At 38.8% G+C, this 23,901-nt stretch overlaps 3 protein-coding genes across 3 annotated transcripts in view; 1 reads left to right on the forward strand and 2 right to left on the reverse strand.

Moving 5' to 3' along the window:
• Positions 1-688, forward strand: part of LOC138174279 (transmembrane 4 L6 family member 4-like) — a 43,813-nt gene extending 43,125 nt beyond the window's left edge. The window contains exon 6 of the mRNA XM_069104441.1: positions 80-688. The gene's annotated coding sequence lies outside the window, so the exon portion shown is untranslated. The remainder of the gene's footprint in view (positions 1-79) is intronic.
• The window catches only part of TM4SF1 (transmembrane 4 L six family member 1), a 301,142-nt gene that overhangs the window by 163,565 nt on the left and 113,676 nt on the right, over positions 1-23,901 (reverse strand). The gene's annotated exons all lie outside the window — the stretch shown is intronic.
• On the reverse strand, positions 10,981-17,021 carry LOC138174215 (transmembrane 4 L6 family member 4-like). The gene is made up of 5 exons (XM_069104412.1): positions 16,851-17,021; positions 15,033-15,122; positions 14,044-14,180; positions 11,423-11,613; positions 10,981-10,991 (listed from the first exon to the last, which is right to left on the reverse strand). The coding sequence occupies exons 1-5, from the start codon at positions 17,019-17,021 to the stop codon at positions 10,981-10,983; spliced, it is 600 nt and encodes a 199-aa protein (XP_068960513.1).

Below are 23,901 nucleotides of genomic sequence, written 5' to 3' on the forward strand. Positions count from 1 at the left end.
GAAGAAATACACAAATTGTAAATTCTTTGATTTAAGAATGGTATGTCATACTAACATGTGATCCTTTTCTCATATCTAGGGTAAGTAATCTGCTTAAAGCTCTGTCAAGAGCCTTTTGTCATCCTTGACTACCCTGACAGAAGAGCCACCATCTTTGGAAGGTTCAAAGGATCCCCTGCTCATTTCCTAAGAAGGACTTAGTACAAGGCAACTTTGCTAATCTCTTGTCCAAGCAAAAGCTCATGGAATTCTATGTTAGAAAATTCTTTCAAATAAATACAAAATCAGGAAAATCAGTTAATTCTTGAATAGTGATCAAAGGACATGAATGACTTTCAAAAGAACTGTGATCAAATATGATATGAAAATATGCTTCAGATAATTAATAATGAGACTAATGCAAATTAAAATAACTCTGGGGTTTCATTGCATACCTGGAAAATTAGTAAACATGACAAAAATAGTAATAGTGTTTAGGGTGTCTGGTTACAAGACAGACACATAAAATTGGTAGAGCTGAGAAGTGATCCAACTCTTTTTGAGTCTGGACCAACAATTTGGAGTTATGTAAGAAAAGTGACCAGATTATTTATATACCCTTTGGCCCACTAGTCTCAATATTGGGTATCTATCCTAAGGAAATCAAAGAGAAAAAGTAAGGGCCAATATTTACCAAAGTATTGATAGGTGATAGAATTGAAAACAAGGTAGACATATGGCAACAATGTCCATTGTTTAGTAAAGGGCAGAATAAATTATAGCATATGAATGTATTGGAATATGCTGATGCAATCAATCCATCAACAAGCATTTACGCTATGTCAAGTACTTTGAGAGGCACTAGAAATAAAAATACAGTGAATCAAACAATCACTACCCTTAAGGAATTTATATTTTAAAAGAGAAGGCAACAAGTGTATATGAAGATATAAGTGAAATAAATATAAAGAGGATAAATACAAATTAATGCAAAGAGGTCAATGCCTGGTAGCTTTGAAGAGAGGGCACTAATAGTTGAAGAAATTAGGAGAAGCTCCAGAGAGAAGGCGATAGTAATGTAGTATGAGAAGCATGAAGAATTCAGAGAAATTTGGGAGATTTGTAGGTACTGGTAAGAAATAAACAGAAGCAAAGCAGCCATCTACTATATGCCTAGGCTTAAAAAGATGTAAATGAAAATGATAAAAAAGAATACTGAGCTATTAATTTGCTAATAAATCCTGCAAAACCTAGATGTGTTGCCAGGAGAGTGAACATTTTCCTTGTGATATTGAGCATCTAACTTAAAGCAAGCCTAAATGTGAGCTGTGCCTACCTCCTACAGCCTTCTTGAAAGAGCTAAGAAATCAGTTATTCCAAGCAAGTTTAGTGGTTTTGCTGGGCACTCTAGTTCCTGAATCATAGGATCAAGAGATCCTAGAATCAGAGCTGGGAGAGAGATGATCTATTCTGACCTCCCCACCCCCACTTTACAGATGAGGAAATGATATCCCAAAGAAGTTAAACAACTTGCCTGGAGGTAACACCAAAAGGTAGGGAATCTAGTGGACTCTTTGTGCTGTTTATCAAATGATAATGTCAAACCCCACAGTGGTCACTGGAGGACCTCACATATCAAGCAAAGAAGTATTTATCCTTACTTATTTTTTCCTTTATGTTAGCTCCCTATCAATGAAAAAAAAAACCTCAACCCCCCCTCCCAAATTCACAGCAACTCCCTTTTTCATAGTATTTATTAAACACTGATGGTAGTAGAAAACACACTCAAATGGAAATTGACCTGTGTTCTGATCACAGCTTTTTTAGCTGCCATGCACCTTTGAGCAAGTCACTTCTCAGCATAAATTTTTTTCACTTTATAAAAGGATTGGAATAGAAAATCTGTCACTTCCCTTTCTTCTCCCACCTTCTGTGACTACAGCATAGTCAAACCTCCTAAAAAAAAAAAACCTCCTGTAAATAAGTTATTAGTATCCCTAATCCCATCCACATGATTTATATCAAGGAATTTTAGTCAATTATTAAGCTGTGATTTCTTTAAACTCTTGTTGAATTTAGAGTGGGTAGGCTTCATTTATCCCTCAGCAAGTTCCAGTCTTTCTTGTCCTTTCTCATGCAGAGGTGCCCAAAGAGCAGCAAGCAATAGGCAGAATTCCTGATCCTGAGCCAGATTAAATGTAATTGGGAAATGTTTGACAAAATTAAACACACACACACACACCAACGTTAATTTGTGGTTTTCTACATCAACAAAATTCCCCAAAAGGAATCTAGTTTTATCTGAGTTTAACATCACTGCCTATGTATATACCTAGTCACCTCAACCAGAGTCTAAGCCCCTTGAGGACAGAGACTACATCTTATAACAGATCACCTAGCCCAGTGCTCTACACATTTTCAGTAAAAGACTGATGTTGATGGTGATAAACCACATCTTACCCTCAATAGATTATGCTTGTTCAAGTATTTGATGATCCCCAGCTATGTAAAATCCCATCTGGGTGTCCCATACAGAAGGAAGATGCAGTCATTCAAAGTTCTCAGGTTTTTGCCAGGATGGGAGAAATGTCAGTAATCCACCTGTGCTTTAACCAGGGACCTCTGAAAGACTAGCCACACACTTTACCCCTGACTTCATCAGCACACTTGTGTGGACAGCTCCTAATTCAGTTATTTAGGCTTTAATTGAGCTGTATAACCTCATGTTGCTTTACCTCACTTGTTCTCTATTTCCTCACCTAAATATCCTTCTCTATGATTTCTATCCATGGCTTCAAGTTCCAGCCTGTTGGATCAAAGTGAATGAGAATAAAATTACATCTATATAGTATTTTAAGATTGGCAAGGTGTTATAAAAATGTTGAATCTAATTTGGTTTCCATATGACAAATACCTGAATTGTGCTCAAATACCTGAATATTGCTATCATGAGGGGAAATGGTGGGAAGGACATTTGGCTTGGAATTAAGGATTTTCTTGGTACAGATACTGGAGTGGTTTCATTTTCCTTCTCCAGCACATTTTACAGATGAGGAAACTGAGGCAAACATGATTAGGTGACTTGCCCAGGGTCACACAGCTAGTATCTTGAGGCCAGACTTGAACTCAGGAAAATGAGCCTTCCTGACTCTAGGTCTGGCATTCTATGCACTTCAGTGCCTTCCAAGTACTCTTGGAGTTAAAGGAACTAGGACCAAATACTGATACTGCAACTGGTTATCTATGTGACCTTAGGGCTAAGTAACCTCTCAGGGTTTACAGTTTCCTCTTTATAATGCATGGATTGGACCAAATGGTTTCTAAGGTGTCTTTTAATTCTCAATTCTAGGGTCCAATGAGTCAGAATCAATAAATATTTATTAAGTGATTACTATGTCTCAGGTACTGTGCTAATGGTCAGGAATACTTCCTGCCCTCAAGAAGCTTACAGTTTTAACAGAAGGCAACACATAAAAGGCTGGAAAGGGTGTGAAGGAGGTACCTGTTACATGTGGAGGTCATGATGACCAGAAACCAGAGTGAGAAGATATGAGTTACAGAGTTGATTTAATCTTGCAGAGTGAGCTTTGGGAGATCATGAAGTTCAGGAAACCAGCCAGGTGGGAAATGAGGCAAAAGCCATGGGTGCCCTTCTCAAATGGAGGATCTGGGAATGACTCCAATTAAAGGGAGTCTTGAGTCTTCTTTAGTCTCAATAACTATCTCTAACCACATATCTGCTGTGTGACCCTGGGTTGCTTAGTTCACTGAGCCTGTTTCCCTACTTTGACAATGTATGCAAAGTGCTTTGTAAATTTTAAAGCTCCATAATGAATGTGAACTTTTGTTAAACTAAGGAGATCAAACTTGTCCATGTCCTTCCTAAAATGTGGCCGCAGACCTGAGAACTGGAGTGGTGGTCTGACCAGAGTAGAATGTGACCTTGGACTCAATGACCTCCATGACCCTTTCCATCTTTAAAATCCCATTTTGTTTCCATATGCTTTCTGAACCGTTAAGCATATTTCCTTTTCTTTTCATGTTTTTTTTTGCACATTCTACAGCATCCAGTTTCAAACATCATTATTTTGCTTTATGAAATGTTTAATTTGCATAATCTTTGGGAATCTAGAAATCCTTTTGTCCATCCCCTTGCCCCCAACTTCATTTCATACATCAGAAAACCAAAGCACAGTCTCATCAAGGAGGCAGCCTCTTCAGTAGAGAGAGCCGTGAAATGGAGAAGCCAGAGTTTACACTTGCAATTCTGGCACAAGAGGCAAATCCCTCCAAATATACCTGGGCAGTGGAGTTTTTGAAGGTTTCCATTGAAGATGGAAAATCCAAGATACAAGGACGCTTGCAGCAGGAAAGAACTGTCTGAAAAGGATCATGGGAGTCAGGAGCATTGGAAGTGATCTCAGTAGCCATTTAGTCTTATTTCCTACCCTGAATAAATCTCCACCATAACATACCCTAAAAGGGGTTATCCAGCCTTTACTTGAAGACCTCCAGTGAAGGGAAAACCTACCACCTCTCAAGGGAGCCCATTACACTTTTGGATAGTAATAATGGTCAGGACGATTTTGTCCTCAATTTTTTCTCTTTGTGGTTTTCACACATTTCTCATGGTCTTATCTTTTGGGGACAAAAACATTATGAAGCTGATGTGAAGAGATCACTGCCAGTGGTCAGGCCAAGAACTCACTTGGGGTTTGACCACTGTTGGAGAAAAGTAGCTTCCTATTTTCTATTTCCCATTGGTTAGGTGCTAAGCTCAGTTTTTCCTACCTGGTGAAGCACAGCATGAGTTGTCAGCACCCTGTAAATGCTGACACCCTAGGACAAATCTTTATTTGCCCAATCCTAGTTAGAGGTATATTAGACACCCTGAAGTTTGAATCCCTGCCCTGCCACTTAATAGCTTCTTGACCATATTAGCCAAATCTACTAATTACTCTGGCCTCTTTGTCTGTAAAATGAATGATACGAGTCACTTACATGCTAAGATCTCTTCAACTCTAACATTTCATGGTTCATGAAGTGGAGACTGTCATTCACCACTTAGGGGCACATAAAAATTTAGAATTCAGGTCTTTCACTCCCCAACCCAGGGCTTCTTCCAACAAAGCAGGATGTCCTCTCATGGATTCTATTGTCAATTCATTTGTTTCTCTTTGATCTTTCCACATATAATGCCTAGTCCACCCCTCTATGATAAAGGGTTAAAAAATGTGCTTCACCAGAGACAATCTAATTATAAGTAAGGCCAAGATGGCAAGATGACTTCCCCAAAATGGCTTCTCTTTGTACACATTGACATTTCTTCTGATGAGAACTCAGCAAATATCCCTGGGAAAAAGTGACAGGGATGTCATCAATTTGTTTTTCTTCTTTTCCTGGCCTGGAATGCATAATTCTAGAGAAAAGCGAGGAGAAATAAGATTTTCTTAAATGAGCAATGCAAAGAAGAGAAGGAAACAATTGAATGGGAAAGAAAAGAGATACCATGATAATAGACAAAAGTGTTAGGGACTTAGCAGAAGTAGATGGAGAAGAAAGAACAAGAATGCATAGGAGAAATATACAAGAAAGATCTTAATATCACCAATAACCATGATGGTGTGATTATTGATCTAGAGCTAGACATCTTGGAGAATGAAGTCAAGTAGGCCTAACAGTAAGGCTAGTGGAGGGGATGGAATTCCCAGCAGGCCAAGAAGCAACAGTTAGAACCAGACACAGAACAGCTGTTTGGTTTAAGAATGGAAGGAGTATGATAAGGCTTTATACCACCTTAGTTATTCAATTTATATGCAAAGTACATCATATGAAATGTTAGGCTAGATGAATTAAAAGCCTGAATTAAGGTTGATGGGGAACATAACAATCTCAGATATGCAGATGATACCATGCTGATAGCAAAAGGTGAAGAAGAATTAAGAAGCCTCTTGATGAGGGTGAAAGAGTACAAAAGCTGGCTTGAAGCTTAGTATAAAAAAACCTAAGATCCTGGCAACTGGTTGTATTACTTCCAAGCAAATAGAGGTTTTATATAGACATGTGTATGTATCTGTATATGTGTGTATGTATGTATGTATGTATGTGTGTACATATGTACATACATATACGTATATCACTAGAGACAGCTATTACAGCTATGAAATAATTAAGATATTTGCTCCTTAGAAGGAAAGCTGCAGCAAATCTGGATAGTATACTTAAAAAGAAGAGATATCAATTTACCAACAGAGGTCCAAATGGTCAAAACTATGGTTTTTCCAGTAGCAATGTATGGCTGTGACAGTTAGACAAAAATAAATTAAGTTGAGTACTGCAGAATCAATGCTTTAGAACTGTGGTGCTACAGGAGACTTTTGGGAGTCCCTTGGACAGCAAGGAGGTCAAAATAGTCAATACTTAAAAGAAATTAATTCAGAATATTTACTGGAAGGACAAATACTGAAGTTGAAGCTTAAATAGTCACACACGTGTAAGTAATGAAAAGATACATAATGAAAAAACAGGACTCATTGGAAAAGACACCAATGTTGGGAAAGATTGAAGGCAAATGGAAAAGGAGATGGTAGAGGATGAAATGGGTAGAGACTGTCAGAGAAACAATGATCATGAACTTGGATCACTCTGACAGATAGTGGAGGATAGAAGGTACTGGTGTGCTATGGTCCTTGGAGTCATGAAAGAGTCAGATACAATTGAACGACTGAACAACAAACCTTGCCTCAGATACATTATACTGAAAAGAGAAAAGATCAGTAGAACTGAAAGGTCCATCACAATGCAGAGAAAATGACCACAGAAAAAATAAAAACCACTTATGACATTTTCTCATCACAAATTTTTCAAAAATACCCTCATTTGCCCACTCCCAAATGAGGTTCCTTCTGAATCAGGCAAAAATCCTAAGAGATTTAAATGGCTGCCTAAAAGAGATATTTTCCAAAAATATCGCACAATCCATATATGGCCCACAACTCTCCAGAGTGCAGCCTAAGCCAGAGTAAAATGTAATTGGGAAATATTTAATGAAATATACAATAGTTCATAGATAATATTACATTTTAAAACTAAGGCAATATGTGATCCACAGGGATCCTATTGTGTTGATTAGTGGATTCATTTCTAGTTGAGGTTGATACTATTGCTTTTAAGAGGGTCAAACAGGATGACTTAAGGTGTTTGGTTTTATAAACACAAAAAGAGACTTGAGGAAATGACCTTGCATCATGCATGGCCTAGATCTCAAAAATGGTTAATCTAAACGGTCATCACTACTGTCAAGCTTTCTTTTAATTTAAACATATATCTCTTTTTGTAAGGAAGGGGGTACCACTGATATAATCACAGAGGCTAAGAATTTAATCACAAACTTTTAAGTCCAAGGATGGATGCACACTTTTAATGAGTATACAAGATGCATCTATGCACTGTGACATCTTTATGAGTTGTGAACTTCTTAACTGAGCCAAGAAGGGAGCATAATGACTTTGAATATAGGTGGACTGTACAAAAGAGCTGGAGGCTTTTTAGTGACAATTAAAAGTTGGAGCCAGAAGTGGAGGAAGAACCAGTTCACTGAGAAGGGAATCATTTTGGAGTATGAGAGATGCCCCCCAGCCCCACTGGCCATGTAATTGAAGCTATTCAATTACTAAGAGACAAATCATACAGGCAGAAAAAGAAAAACACCCTGAGAGAAGGCACTAATAAAAAGAGACAGTCATCCAAAGGAGAGACTAGCCTCTTCGAAGGTGAACATTTGTGGTGAAAAGAAGTGATGCTTAAAAATTCAAGAAAAGGACAAGCTCGGGGAAATCAGCCGAGCAAACTGACCAGGAAAGAGCTGCATCCAAAGTGAAGAAGACTCCACAAAAACAGAAGAACTTCCAGTACTAAGAATTGCTAATTACCCTGTACCATTCATGTAGCATACATGTGTGCCTCACTATTATATTTGAAGCCAGCCATCCCATGAAAACTGGGTTATATTAGTGAGTGTCTATACCCCAGGGTTTTTGATTAACTGTTTTTGTACTAAATGTCCTTAACTATCTTAATGAATGTCTTTGCTAAACGTTAATTAAGCCTACTGACTGATTGTTAATGGGAAACACACTGGTGGGGGCTCAGGTGTTATAGCATTCACTAGACCCAGAGGAAGTAGCTATTCTCTGGGAAAACCCAAGGATGAATAGAAGCATAAATGTGGAGAGAAGCCAGAAGGACTGTTTCACGTATTAGTCTTGGACAATAGATTGTTGATCTTTTTAACATGTGATTTTTAACTTGAGTTGACATCCAGAAAGGTTGTTACATGGATGGGAAAGAAGCAAGGTTGTTTTTTCTCTAGTCCTTCTCATGGAGTAGACAGATAAGGATTTTTCCAAAGAAGATGAAATAAATGGAGTATTCTTGGATCTTCTGCAAGCCCAGTAGAATGTTGCAAAGAGTCCAGCAGCTCTATTCCTCTAGAGGGGAGAAAAAGGTCACAAATTATATTGTTCTTCAGTCTTTTTTGTGTTTTCCATCTTACCACCATACATAACCAGCTGCAAAAACACCATATTTTGTTTACAAAATTGTGTATAGACATATTACATATGGACATATATGTAGTACATAGAAATATAGTTTATTGTGTATAGACTTTGGCTAAGGTTTTGTCCACTTAAACATGCCTCAATGAATTACTCATTTTGATTCTATTCCTTATCTTCTATGTGGTGCAATGGTAGAGCATCATGCCTGGAGTCAGGAAGACCTGAGTTCAAATATAGCTTCAGCCACTTACTAGTTACTTGACCCTCACTTAACCTCCGTTTACTTCAGTTTCGTCATTTGTAAAATGGGGATAATAGCACCTCCCTGGGGACTGCTGTGAGATAATAATTGTAAAATGCATAGCGGAGTGTCTGACACAATATTTGTTCCCTCTCTCCCTTCTTCTTATCCCTAATATATTTAAGCATAAAAAAGTGATGATTATCTCCTACAATCTTTTGTTATTTTCCATGAACATCAGTGTGAAGAACTCCCTGTTTGTAACCTCCCTCCATAAATGCACATCAGTGATTCCTCTGCATTTCTATAGCTTTCAAAAGTTTTCTGGGGGTGGGGAGGGGTAGTGAAAACTTAAGCAACTTGCACCTTGGTCACACAGCTAGCATATGTCAGAGAAAAGTCTTGAACTCATGTCTTCATGGCTGAACATCTGGCTCTTTATCCATTATATCACAATACTTCATATCAGAAATTAACTCGATTACTTGGGCATTATGGTAGCACCCCTCCCCCATTGGAATTGGTTGGAAACAATACATTGGTGATACCAAATAAATAAGACTAAAGCTCAATACAGAACTTTCATGTTTAAAAAAAATTCTCATTTTGATCTCAGTGGTATTTTCAACAAGATTGGTGGACAAGAAAAACTTAACTACAAAGAAAAATCTAGTCCATTTCCTACCCAAGGACAGAATATAAAGGCACCAACCTTTTTTATCTACCTGGTATCAGGGCTCATACATATTGAATGTGTGAGAGTTTCAAGGTTATTTGAAATAGAATATCTGATTCCCTATCATAAAGTGATTTCCTGGTGAAATCAGTAAATGTTAAAGGAACACAGAAATTGAGACACAGTTCAATGTTCTCAAGCTTTTAAAAGGGTCATTTCTAACAAAAATAATAATCTTACTGGGCATGAACATTTGCATCCTTCACAATATATCATGAGTCAATAAATGGTTCATATTCTTTGCCCCAGAAATACCACTTGTAACTTTCCACCCTAAAAGCGCCAATATGTGCAAAAACATTTCTATCAGTTCTCTTTGTACTAGCCCCAAAGTATAAACTAAGTGTCCACCCATTATTAGGGAAGGCCAAATTATGGTATATAATATTGTGGCTGTTCAGTTGTGTGAGTCTTAATGACCCCGTTTTGGGGTTTTCTGGGCAAAGATACAGGAGTGGTTTGCCATTTCCTTCTGTAGCTCATTTTACAAATGGGGAAACTGAGGCAAACAGGCTTAAGTGACTTGTCCAGGGTCACACAGCTAATAATTGTCTGAGGTCAGATTTGAACTCATGAAGATGAGTCTTCCTGATTCCAAATCTAATGCAATACTATTTTTCCATAAGAATGATGAAAGGGGTAGTTTCAGAGAAACTTGGAAAGACTTGTGTAAACTCATACAAAAGGAGTGAGCAGAACCAGGAGAAAAATGCATACAAATTATTTTTTAAAAATTATATACATAATAACAAAACAACAAAAACACTACAAAGGCAATCAATTTTGAAAAGCTTGAGTACTCTGATGAATTCAATGACCAAACACAATTTTTTAGAGAGCTAATCATGCTATCTACTACTCCCAACAAGACCAGTGATAGACTCAGGGTACAGAATCAGACATAGACTTTTTCAACTTCAAGGCTAGTGTGGGAATTTTGCTCCACTATGCATTTATTGTGTTTCCTTTCTTTTTCTCTTCTTTAAATTGGGTGAAGTATGAGAGAGAGAAAATAAAATTTTAATGGAATAAACTATCATATGATATAAATTTTTTAAAAGAAATTGAATATTCTGAAATTAAAATGACCAAGTTTGAGATGTAAGAACACACTTTCCCCCACTTTTTTGTGGAAGTTGGAACTTTAGGTGTGGATGAAATGTGTATAATATTAATTATTATTTGTTATTATTAATTATATTATTTAGTATTATAATTATGTTTATTATAATATTATATATTTATAATTTATATATAATATATTTATATAATATAATATAATAAAAATAATATTATAATAAAATAAAAATAAACATAAATGATAATAAAATAAAAACATATAATTTTATATATAATAATATAATATATTATACACAATAAAAATTAATATATAATTAATTGTATTGTTATTAATATCATATAATTATAATGTAATAAAATATAATATTAATTGCATGGTATGTTCATAGTTTCTCTGAGAGGGGAAGGAGAAAAAAGAGGTATATTAGGAAATCTAGATGATTTAGAAACAAAATATATCAACAAAAATCAATTAAAAATAATGTTTCCTAACCTTGGAACCATTTACCCAATATACATATTTACCCATGCTTTGTCCATATGACCACAGGGAGCTGGATAGAGGGCTGAAATATTGGGTCAATTTTTTTCATCATAGGTGGTTTTAGTGTTAACCAGAGATTACAATTGGTGCTTCCAGTCACACAACCTTACTCAGTTGGGGACCAGTCAGACTGACAAATTTTTTTTTGGTCATGGTCTGGCGCTCTGCTAGGAGGATATAAAAAGCTATTTGATTCTATTGAGCAAATGAATTTGGTCTCTCTCCCGAGTTAACTCATATGATGGAAGTGTAAGGTGAAAACGGCAAAATGACTCACTTACCCCTGCGTGCCCATGGGTACTTTTCTGACACAAAAACTATTCCTAAGAGACCAGAGATCAGCTCAAAGATGCATATTATCAACTGAATGGTGCCTATTAGCCCCTGAATGAGGAAAATACTCAAGTGCCAGGGCACAATATGGTCTGGACTTTTGCAGTCTTTCCAATATTTCCGATCGACTAGATAGTTCCTAGGTGAAAAAGGAGAAGGTAATTGAGAAGACTAAATTGATTCTGCATCATTTTTCTTGATCCTATTTACAATTAATTTTTTTTCCTGTAACTAAGTAATGATTCTCTGTCTCTGAACTCAGTTTTGAAATTTAGTTATCCTGTAATAAGTTGAGAAACCCTAATCACCATTCTATTCTTGTCTCAAGGAAATCTGTTATCCTTGGGGTATGCAAGTGGACACCAGGGAAGGAAGTCTAGTATCTTTACACCACCAAGCTATACTTCCATTGTATCTGATTTATTAACCAAAAGAATTGGGTCCATATCTGACCTTGCAGGTGGACTAAAACAATGAACTTTTCTTAGTCAAAGGAGGTAAGGAGGAAGCTATTGCTAGCCCCTCATCCCAAATTTCCATCCCAATCATATTGTCATCCACACCTCAATTCTGTAATTATATCCTCACTGCCATGATGCTGCCAACCTGTAACCAATTGTATTCTTTCCCCACCTATGAAGTCCTGTTCTTTGTTCTATAATACTCCCCAAAAATGATAAAAGGAGAGTTGTTCTTCTGCTCAAGATCTTTGGCTAAAATGGAGGTAATCATAATTCTACTCTCTTGGCACGTAGAAGCACTGTTAATAAAATGTTATCTTGCTCAAAGGGAATGTTTTTCAGTTTACCTTTGTTGAATTTCATTCATGACATAAGGATGTTCATTAATTCATTCTTTCATTTATTCAACAAACATTTATTGCCTATGTATATATAAAAAAATTATTCTGGGGCTAGGAATATAGGGTAAAAAATAACACAGGCTTTGCCTTCAAGAAGTTTATAGAATACTGGTATTTGAAAGAAATGAACCTGAGATGAGCCTGAGACATAGAATGGAATGAATTCATCCATAAAATGGAAGCAAACAGCAGAATGGATTAGAAATCGGAACCCAACAATACGTTTACAAAAAACATACTTGAAGCTGAGAGACCCACCCAGAATTAAAATAACGGGCTAGAGTAGAATCTATTATGCTTCAGTTGAAGTTAAAAAGGCAGGGGTAGCAATCATAATCTCAGACAAAGCAAAAGTAAAAATAGATCTAATTAAAGGAAATAAGCAGGGAAATTACATTTTGCTAAAAGGTACTATAGACAATGAAGTAATATCAATACTAAACACTTATGTGCTAAATGGTATAGCATCCAAATTCTTAAAGGAAAAGTTAATAACTAAGTTGCAGAAGGAGACAGTAAAACTATACTAATGGGTCAAAGAACAAATTCTAGTAACAATAATTTCATTAAAGAAAATGACAACAATGAGATAAAAATCCAAAATTTATGGGATGTAGCCAAAGTAGTACTTAGGGGAAATTTTGTATCTCTAAACACATACATCAATAATAGAAAGAGTAAACCAATTAATCGGGCTTGCAATAAAAAAAAAAAACTAGAAAAGGAACAAATTAAAAATCCCCACTTAAACACCAAGTTGGAAGTCCTGATAATCAAAGGAGAGATAAATAAAAATGAAGGAAAACCACTGAATAAAAATAAAACTAGGGGCTGGTTTTACATTAAGAAAAAAAAATAGATAAACCACTGGTTAATATGATTAAAAGAAAAAACCAAATTACTATTATTAAAAACGAACAGGGTAAATGCACTACCTAATATGTTTAAGGCAATTATTAGGAGTTATTTTGTCCAATCATAAAACTAACAATCTAAGCGAAGTGTATGAATGGTTACAAAAATATAAATTATTCAATTAGTAAAAGATAAGATGTAATGTTAAAATAACCCTATCTTATAAAAAAAAAGTTGGACAAGTCATAAATTAAGCTCCCTAGGGAAAAATAGCCAGGACCATATGGATTCATAAGTGCATTCATTTGTTTAATTGATTAGTCATGCCTGTTTGAGGTTTTCGTGGCAAAGAGATTAGAGTGGTTTGCCATCTCCTTTTCCAGTTCATGATGTTATTGTTGGTTTGCTCATTCATTCATTCATTCTTCCATCTCTAAAAGGACCAATGACATCAGGTAGATGATGTCTTACCTTGCTAATGAATTGGATTTAAGTGAGTCAGAGCCATGAAAAGTCATTAGTCTCACTCTCTCCTCCAGAGTCACTGGAGTTCACTGACAAGACACAAGTCAAGATGACTAGCAATGCACAAGCCCCTCCCCCGCCCCAGCTCATTTTATAGATGAGGAAACTGAAGCAAACAGGGTTAAGTGACTTGCCCAGGGTCACACAGCTAGTAAGTGTCTGAGACTGGATTTGACCGCTAGCTTCGTGACCCTGGGTAAGTCACTTAACCTTGTTTGACTCAATTTCCTCCTCTATGTGGGGAGAGAAAGTAGAAATAGCCCAGAAGAATGTGACCAACATTGATCCTTGTAACAGAGTGCATATCTAGATATTGCCTGTCCTTACCCTTTATGGAAGGGATATTCCCATTTATCACCTCCTACAAAACATTTGGGACCCCTATAAATAGCAAGCAATGATATAAATAACGCATATGATGATCCTACGATTCCAACAGAAGAAAATATTACGGAGTTGACATTCTGAAAAAGGAAGGAAAAGAAGTTATTCTTTATCCCTTTGAGAATAACCTCACAAAAGGCATTGGTAAGCAAAGCCGCTATTCTGTTAAAATGGATGATTCCAGTGATTTTTCATGAGAGTGATTGATTTATTTACAATATGCCTTCCTCTCAGGAACCACATAAGGTCAATGGTGAAAATATGTGTTGAGTCATTTTTAGTCAGTTTGGGACCCCTTTTGGGGTTTTCTTGGCAAAGATACTGTAGTGGTTTACCATTTCCTTCTCTCACTCATTTTACAGATGAGGGAACTGAGGCAAACAGGGTGAAGTGACTTACTTAGGCTTGCACAGCCAGTCAGTGTCTGAGACCAGATTTGAACTTGGGAGATCACTCCTGACTTTAAGACTGGTGCTCTTCGCAATGCCACCCTATGACAAATATTACTATCCTCATTGTGTAAGTGAGGAAATAAGAGTTTCAGAAGTTATATACTCATCAAATCACTTTATCTCTACAAGACTCAATTTTCTTATTTATAAAAAAAAGGATAATATTAGTAGTTCTATCTACCTCCCAGAATTGTTGCCAGGCATAAGTAATCTAACATCTAAAGAACTTTCAAGTTATATGCCAATGCGACCAGTTATTATTATATGAAAAAACTTCAGGTGTTGATTTATTTTCTGTCACCAGCTTCCAAGAGGTTCTCCCTTTCCCCCTTTTCTTCCCTATTTCCTCTGTTGCCTTCCCAACTCACTTGGTCTAATACCAACAGAGTGCACATCTCCAAAGTGAGACTGTGGGGTTATCTTTCTGATCTGTCCTAGGCTAGTGATACCTCTGGGTGTTAATGTTCTTTATTCACTTACCGAAAGTGACCTCCCACATGCAGGATGCTTAAAGCATCCCCAGCAGTCAAAGTGCCTTAGCTGTAAGTACACAACACCAGGGAAAAGCATCTGTCAAGAGAAGGAAGAAGAAACAAACAGTGAGCTTGGGCAATGGGGAAAGAGCTCTAGAGGCCTCTAAGCTGAAAGCAATCCCTGTGAGCTGACCCCTGGAAGGTCAGGAGCACCGAACTAGACAGTCATGGCAATTTCATGGACAGAAGATGAAATGTCATGGTCAGTATTCTTTATTTTGATCTTGAAATGATCATTGAACCTGATTAAACATAGTACTGAAATGAGACAGGAGCTCACCACATCTAAACTTTTACTCTCTTTTATCAGGGATATGAGGATGGTGAAAACTAGAAAATCTGTCTTCAGTTGAGAAAGAAAAAAACTGATCTAGAAATCCCACGATTTTTTCTTTCTTTCAAGCAAGCTAGAGTGTAGGATCTGGAGCCAAAAAGACCACGGTTTGATTTCTGCCTCAAACACTTTCTAGGTTTGCAACTTTTCATCTCTCTGGGCCTCAGTTTCCTCATCAGTGAAACAAAGATGACAATAGCACTTACTTTGTAGAGCTGTTGTGAGATGGAATAAGGTAATATTTGTAAAGTGCTTTGCACTTAAAGTGATCTGCAAACAGTAGCTATTATTATTAGAATTATTTGCACCTGAACAGCACAATCCATGCCTGGGACAAAGGACAAAATACATTCTGGAGTCAACTTTTAATCTGGGACCAACTGGAAAGACTTCCACCCAGGTGATGGGGGAAGGACACAGACCATTTGGTGGTTGCCTCTTCCTCCTAATTCTTTCAGCTAACCAGGTGCTAAGATCTCTTATATCTGGGTTGCTCAAAGACAAGAGCTCTTAAGATCATTTAAACTCAATGCCCTGGGAAAATCTCCCATCACCCTTCCTATTTATAGCTTTGAATATAACTCTAATAATTTCCTGTTATTCAGAAGGGATACATACTATATGAGTTTATGATTTCTTTGGTGTTTTTATGGAGAAAAAAATAACATTGTCTTGAATCAGGATATTGGGAAACAAAAAACAGCCCATTTGACTAAAACAGTATATAGGCGAGAGATGTTACTTTAATGACTAAATAAGTCAGAGGACACTTAGCTCATTTAGCTTATACTGAGTCCTTATAAAGAATACACAAGGACAATGAAGTCACTGGCTTTTTAGTACCAGTCAGGCAGTTAATCAACAAGCATTTAATAAGCACTTATTATATGCCAAGCACTGGGCTGTTAGAACACACACACACACACACACACACACACAGAGGCAAAAACTTTGGCCTGGCACTTCAAGAAGGAGACAACATGCGAAAATTGTACATACAAGGTACTCGCGGGTTTTTTAGTCATGTCCAACACTCCATGACTCCATTTGGGGTTTTCTTGGCAAAGATACTGGAGTGCTTTGCCATTTTCTTCTCCAGATCATTTTACAGAGGAAGAAACTGAGGCAAACAGGGTGAAGTGACTTGCCCAGGGTCACACAGCTAGTAAGCGTCTGAGGCAGGATTTGAACTCAGGAAAATGAGTCTTCCTGACTCTAGGTCCATCACTCCGTCCACTGCACCCCCTAGCTCCCATACAATGTATAAACAGTGTAAATGGAAGGTAATCTCCAAGTAAAGGTACCAGCAGAGAGCCAGACTCAGGAAGCAGTAGCTGAACATATCCCTAAATCAGCATACAACCCTCAAGTGCCTAAGTGCGGATGAAAATGAAGAGGCAGGAGCCAGTCCAATGCCTCTGACTCACTCACCATAATCCCACTTCCCATCAATCCTCCAAGCTCCCAGGCCTCATCAGGAATTTTGTCACTTGATACTCGTTGCATTCCAGGGAAGAAGAGGAGAATATTAAGCAATATACTTATCAACGCCAAATGCAGGAGCATCACCCCCAGGCAATGGGTATAGTTTGTAGAACACATGGTACTGGCTGACAGACCAACGCCTCTCGGCTAGTAAGAAAGCAGCCCCCATAGACCAGGCAGTCACCGCTGCCCCTTGGAAAGCTGACTTGACTGGGCCACACCAGAGCTGGTGAATGGTCTCCTTCTCTGATGCAGTCCTGAAGGGCTGGTGAGGGGTGGGGGTAGGGGCTAAGATTCTAAAGGATCTGCAAACCCTGTCCTGGAGGGATATCACCACTTCTTAGATATAGGCAGGGCTCACCACAGCTTTCATAGGCTCTTCTTTGCTCTGGAAGCTTTTCAGGTTTGTATGTCCATATAGTTGATTACCTACTGAGTGGTCACTTGGTCATGGAGTCCAGTACCCTGTATTATTATTCTGGCAATCCAGAAAAAAATATTGCATATCTGGAACTGAAGGATGGAGCTGGAAAGAACATAACTTTAGATCTGCCTGGCTGTCAACGCTTACTGGTTCATACTCTTGTCCACTATGAAAAAACAAACAGAAAAAGGAAAGACATGATCAAGTGGCTAGAATTCTACTCCCAAAGCTCCCTATCCTTTACTAATAGATCATAATTCCCTGTACTACAAAAACAAGCCCCTAAATATCTTTGAGAATTCAGCAATTAAACATACCAGAAGTGGAATATTAATATAGAGACAAAAGAAACTGTCATTCACAACCAAAAACTTGCAAGCAATATCATCTTACCAAATATTTGTAATTGCAAACTACATGGAATGAAAAACTTTCAAAATATAGAGATTGTGGAAGCAGAAAGAGGGGCCTCATGTCTTTTCCTTGTTGCCTTGTGATTTTTATTATTTATTAAATTTTGAAATGGACACGGATATCCCCAGTTCTTTGGGTACTCTCCAGAGAAAGGCAGAGACAAGTGGCAAAAAGTGGTACAGAGGCAGAGAGGGAACGGATTGCTGAAGGAAGGCAGGCAGCAGCGGGGAAGAAATGGGCATGGAGAAAGGGAGAGAATATCACTCCCATAATCATGGAGTAGGATTTGGAGCACTCAGCAGGATGGACCTGATGGAGAGGGAGGAAGGGTCAGGAGATTGAGATCTCCGTTGGTAGGGGTTTTTTTTTTTGGGGGGGAAGCTGACCCTATTTCACCTTGGGGTTAGCTCATTAGCATGTCCAAATCACCTCAAAGTTATCAGTAAACTTCTAAGTCATCAGCACCTTTTGATGTGCAGCTGGTCTAGAGTTGTGGAGGTCTGAATTTTGTCTGGAATTGACCCATCATGTGACCAGAAATCCTGGCAGCTGTGCCTAGGTGGTTTCCTCTCATATTACTGGGATATGAATTTTGGTTAATATATGGTGCAGTTTGCAAATGATGCTCCTTTGGTCTTTAGAATGGTATGTATGTAACTTCTAGATGCCCCTTTGCAATCTTACTTCCTACTGTTGCCGCTTAATATTGGCTACTCATAAAAAGTATTAAGTTGACTAGAGGTGGCAGGAGGTTGGGAGGGGGACCGGAACAAGATACAATTTTAATACAACTTCATTAAATAACATAATTTTAAGTATTGCCCTCTGTTTCAGTTACCGCAAGGAGTCACATTTCCCTTTCTCTCTGTTTATTTAAGCCCTCCTCACTTCTCTCTGCCAGTGTATCAAACAAAAACTCTTGGTTTGCATTTAAAGACTTCACAGCCTAGCTTCTCTCCTTTCTTCCCAAGATTCTCAGTGACAGGAATTTGAATACTGAAAAGGGTAGAGGGAGACCTAGAAAAAGGGTATTAAAGAAAGGAGAAAAAAGAAATAAATTATAACAAGTAAATTAATTAGAAACTTTAAAAAGAAATACAATATGGTGGCCATGATGCACCCCACATCCTACTGGGGCTCTTAGAGACTTCCATATTGCTGTTTTTGATAACCTAGCCCCTCCTCCCTCACCTTTCTTGTCTTTACACGTCACTGCCTGCCACATACTCATTCCAGGGACATTGGCCTCCTGGTCATTCCACAAACAAGACACACCATCTTATTTTGAATTCCATCTCCAATGCTGAAGACTCCTAGGATTTTTATTTTTATTTTTCGATCTTTGGAGGGGGGAAGGCAGGGCAATTGGGGCTAAGTGATTTGCTCAAGGTCACATGGCTAGTAAGTGTTAAGAGTCTGAGGCTGGATTTGAACTCAGGTTCTACTGACTCCAGGGCTGGTGCTCTATTCACTGTGCCACCTAGTCCACCTAGCCACCCTAGGATCCTTGCCACTATAACTAATTTTTCAAAGATATGTAGTACAAACCCAACCCCAACTTCAGTGCTCTGGAGGATGGAGAAGCAGGTAAAGACGTGTCTCCTGGTCTGGTGGAACTTACATGCTTACAGAAACAATGCCATGGCACATGAAACCAACACAGAACATGATAAGGCAGTTCATGTACTTGAGTGTTGAATGAGGTGCTTCAGTAACAGGTTTTTGGGGATATGACTCTTGATTCTCCTCCTACCCGTCAACATCTCTTGCCAGTGTACTTTACCTTTATCTCAGTTGATCCTCACAGCCAGCCGGTGAGATGGGTTCCATCATTAACCCCATTTTACAGATAAGGATGCTGAAAGAGAGAGCTTACAAGGCTTTCAGTGGTCACACAGCTAATTAAATGTCTGAAACAGGGACTTGAACTCAGCTCTTTCTAAAACCAGATCCAGCATTCTCTCCTTTAGCCATGAGGCAGCTAACATAGCTAGCTTTACAGTTGGGAAGACCCAAGGTCTTCTAGTGCCTCTGACATACCTTAATAGGATGACCATGGGCAAGTCCCTTAATACCCAAGGGTCTCAGACATCTGAAGATAAAAGTTACAGAAGATGTACCTGCCTTTATTGCAGGAAGCAGGTTCCATACCCCAAACCACAGCTCTTGGCCCAAAGGAAGAAGAGAGTGCCTGGGACTCTCCCCCTCTCAAGGATCTGAATTTGTGCTTTGCATACCCAACCCCACCTATGGGGCCGTGGCTAGAGCTTGACATCATGAAGAGCCTGGTTCTGGCAGTTTTCTACCTTTAACCCTGGGAAAGTCACTTAACCTCTCTCTGCCTTGGCCTTTTTAACTGTAAAAAGGGGGATAATAATAGCACCTACCTCCCAGGGTTGTGGTGAAGCTCAAAGGAACTATTTTTTAAGGCACCGGGATACAGCAGGCATTTAACACATGCGTGTTCTTTTACTCTCTCCCTTCCCATTCCCTTCTCTCTGCTCTAAATGCAACACAGCTCCCTGCATACAGCAGATTCTTCGCTGCTGGGCTGGAAGTCCAATAAAGTCGGGCTCCCAGAATGCCTCAGTGAGTTCGGCGTCAATACGTGGGGCTCCCCAATGCCTCCCAAATGCTGCGGGAAGGGGACTCTCAGTCAGACAGGGGGTGGTTGCTCCTGTGGCAGGCTCAAGGCCTGAAATTGGGCTTTGTGCCCGATGTTTTTACAAATCTGGACCCAGCATTGCCTGATCCGAGCTCAGTATTTTTCCCTGAATGGTTCCAATCTTCTCTGGATATTAGACTCTCGATAAACCGGGGGTACTTAACCTGGGGTCTATGAACTGGATTTTGACAATATTCTGCTAAATGTATTCAAATATAACTAGTTTCCTCTGTAATCCTGCGTGCGTTAGGCAATTAAAAAATGTCATTCTGCCAGGGTCCCTAGGGCTCCTAAGCGCTGCCGTAGCGGCGGGCACCGTGTGCCCGGGCAGAGGCCCGGTTTGGAGGTGCGCCCGCCTCCCAACCTGTTTGGAGGCCGGCCTAGACCCCGAAGAGAGGAACGCTCAGCCCCAGGCGCCCCCTCAAGAACCCTCCAGCCTCAGTTACCCAGTCCCGCCACCCCCACCCCGTCCTATCCCACCCCTCCAATTACTTGTGTCCACATTGTATCTACATCTCCAGTTACCTCCGTTTTCATGGTTTCCTCGGGACTTCGAGGTAATGACTGTTGGCGGCATAGAATGACGATCAGGAAGCCAGACCAGGGGCACTGGCAGCAGTTACGAGGCTGCCCACTGTACTGGGCGCGCGGGGATGGGTGTGCGGTAAATCGGCGGGAGGACTCGCGATTGGACTGGCTGGGCAGTTGGAACTTTGAGAAGGGCTAGCGCCAGAGGAAGAAAATGGGAGCAGGGCTGATAGCTAAGTAGAACTAGAGAAGACAGAGAAAGGGGGCATTCCTCCTTAAAGTCAGCGCAAGCCGTCACCTTGGAAGGGCCATTCCAAGCCCAGGCTCTTCCAATCACTATTTCTTTTGTTCGCATCCTTGTACTTACTCGGACACCCAGTCCAGTCCCTAATCTCTAACATCAACTCTTTGAGGGCAGATAATTATCTCACCTCTCTATGTATTTACTCCTGTGCCTCAGCCCTGCACCTTGGATACTTCATGATTGATTCCAGAGACTTGGTGGGGGAGGAGGGGAGGACTGGAGCCTGTGAGAATTGACCCAAGGAGCTAAGGGATGACAGCTGGGTGGTTGGAGGTCTGGGCAAGGGGATCGAGCCGCAAGGGAGAAAAGAGAGCCTTTGAGCAGTCAGGGAGCAATTAATTTGAATGTCAAATGACTTTTTAATTAAAAGGAACTGAAACTTGCCTAGCAGGGTGGATAGGTTCTTGAGACTCAGGAGCCATCATTAGGCATCTAGTTTATATTGTTCCTGAATTGGGGGAGATGAACATATTTTAATTACCACCAGACCTCTTTGGCAGAAAGCATAGCGGTTTGTACAGCAAAGCACTGTATCAGAGGTTAGGAATATTATAGAAATATATCACCATAAAAATAACCATATATATTACCTACTAAGGAGGCTCAATTCTATGATCTCATGGCTTCTGGAGTTCTACTATCTAAAGATGTAGATTGGCAACCCCTCAATGCCTGCCAATCCATTGTGATTCTTCTCCATATTCTCTTAAATTATTTAATGTCTTTTTCTGACCTACTTTTATGTTTTTTAACCAGTACCAGATAGTTTTGATGATTACTGCTCTGTAGTATAATTGGAGGTCAGGAAGTGTTATTCTAAATTTGTTCCTACTTTTTTTTCCACTGCTACTCCAGATGCTGTTCTTTTGAATGCCACAAATGAATTATTTTGTCTAACTCTGTAAAGTACCCCTTTCCAGTTTAATAAGTATAGTACTTAATTTGTAAATAAAGTTAGCAGCAATCTGTAAATTGCATTGGTAAGCCCAGCCACGAACACCAAATACCCTTCCAGGTAGTTGAGTCATTCTTTGAAGAGCAGTTTTCAATTGTTTCTATCCATAGAGGTCTTGTGTTTGTCCTGGTAAATTGACTTTCAGCAGCTAGGTGGCACAGAGCTGGCCCCAGAGTTCCAGCCTCAGACACTTAACACCCACACACACACACAAAAAAAAATAGCCGTGTAACCTTGGGCAAGTTACTTAACCCCAATTGCCCTCCAAAAGGCAAAAAAAAAAAAAATTTGACTTTCAGATATTTTATATATTTTGAAACTTTTTAGAACGGGAGTTCTCTTTTCTATTAATCCTTTACAGATTTTTGTGTTGTATATTTTGTAAATTGTGGGTTTATTTTGTGCCCTACAGCCACACTGAAGCTATTATTTCAATTAGCTTTTGTAAATTTTCTAGAATGTTCTAAGAAGGCCATTGTGATCAGCAAGTAAGAAATATACTGTCACTTTTTGGCCTATATTTATGTCATTGATTTCTATTGTCTTATTGCTAGCAGTAACATTTCTAGGACTATGTCAAATAATAAAAGGGAAAGAGGGAATCCTTTACTTTTACATTTGCTGGGGGAAAAGTTTTCAAACTGATTATAACACTAGCTTTTAATTTTAGATACTTTAATCATATTAAAAATAGTCATTCTCTGCTTTGTATAAATTAGTGTTTTGTTAAAGTGTTTTCCTACATCTATTTATATAATTATGTGGTTTTGGACACTTCTATTTTTAAGAAATAACTATGTTAGTTGTTTTCCTAATGTTGAACCATCCACACATTCCTGGTATAACACCAATATTTTATACATATGTGTGTGTATATGTATGTATTTATATGTGTATATATTTGTATGCATGTGTATATATACATATATAGGCATATGTATACATATGCATACTATATATAGTTTTGTATGTCTATACTCATGTTGCTGGTATAATGCCAACATATATTTCAAGGAAATTAAAAAATAAATTTAAATATATAGCAAAATATTCATAGCAGGTGTGTGTGTGTGTGTGTGTGTGTGAGTATGTGTAATGGGAATGGGAATTTGAAGATCTTCCCTGCCCCTTAATAGACCTAGGGGGGAGTTTGAAGACCTCCCCTGCTTTGAAAGTAAACTCTGCTCCCTAATAGGCTGAATGTAATCACATGGAGCCTGTGATGTAGGGAATTTGCTGAAGGGTGCATCAGAGCCCACAGTAAGCTTCCCTACTATGAAGATAAACTCTATCCCCTAATAGGCTAAATATAGTCCCATCAAGCCTGTGGCAGGAGGAATTTCCTGAAGGGAAGCAGAGCCCACAGAAAGCTGGTCAAAGCTAGCCAGATGATGGGGGAGAGAGGAGCTCAGACAAGGAGATAAGAAAGGTTTGTGAGGAAATATTGATCTTGTATTGGTTTGTGGGAACACTGAAGGATGCTGTGGCTCTCAGCGTTATTATGGCTTCTGAATATCTTTTGTACTATCATGGAATCAGCTTACTGGTTTGGAATTTGGTTTTCTGGTGTCTAAATAAATGCTTCAGTTCTATCCTCTGTCTGGAGAATTTGGTGTATTTTGTGATCAAACATCATGTGATACTTATAGTCGTGGTATTTATCGTGATCATGGGCGCTGTAAATATCGCATTGGCACTATAGTGTGT

The sequence above is a fragment of the Petaurus breviceps genome, unplaced genomic scaffold (genome assembly GCF_028583685.1).
Source record: "Petaurus breviceps papuanus isolate PSGF00001 unplaced genomic scaffold, PetGlider_PUasm1.0 688, whole genome shotgun sequence".
NCBI lineage: Eukaryota > Metazoa > Chordata > Mammalia > Diprotodontia > Petauridae > Petaurus > Petaurus breviceps.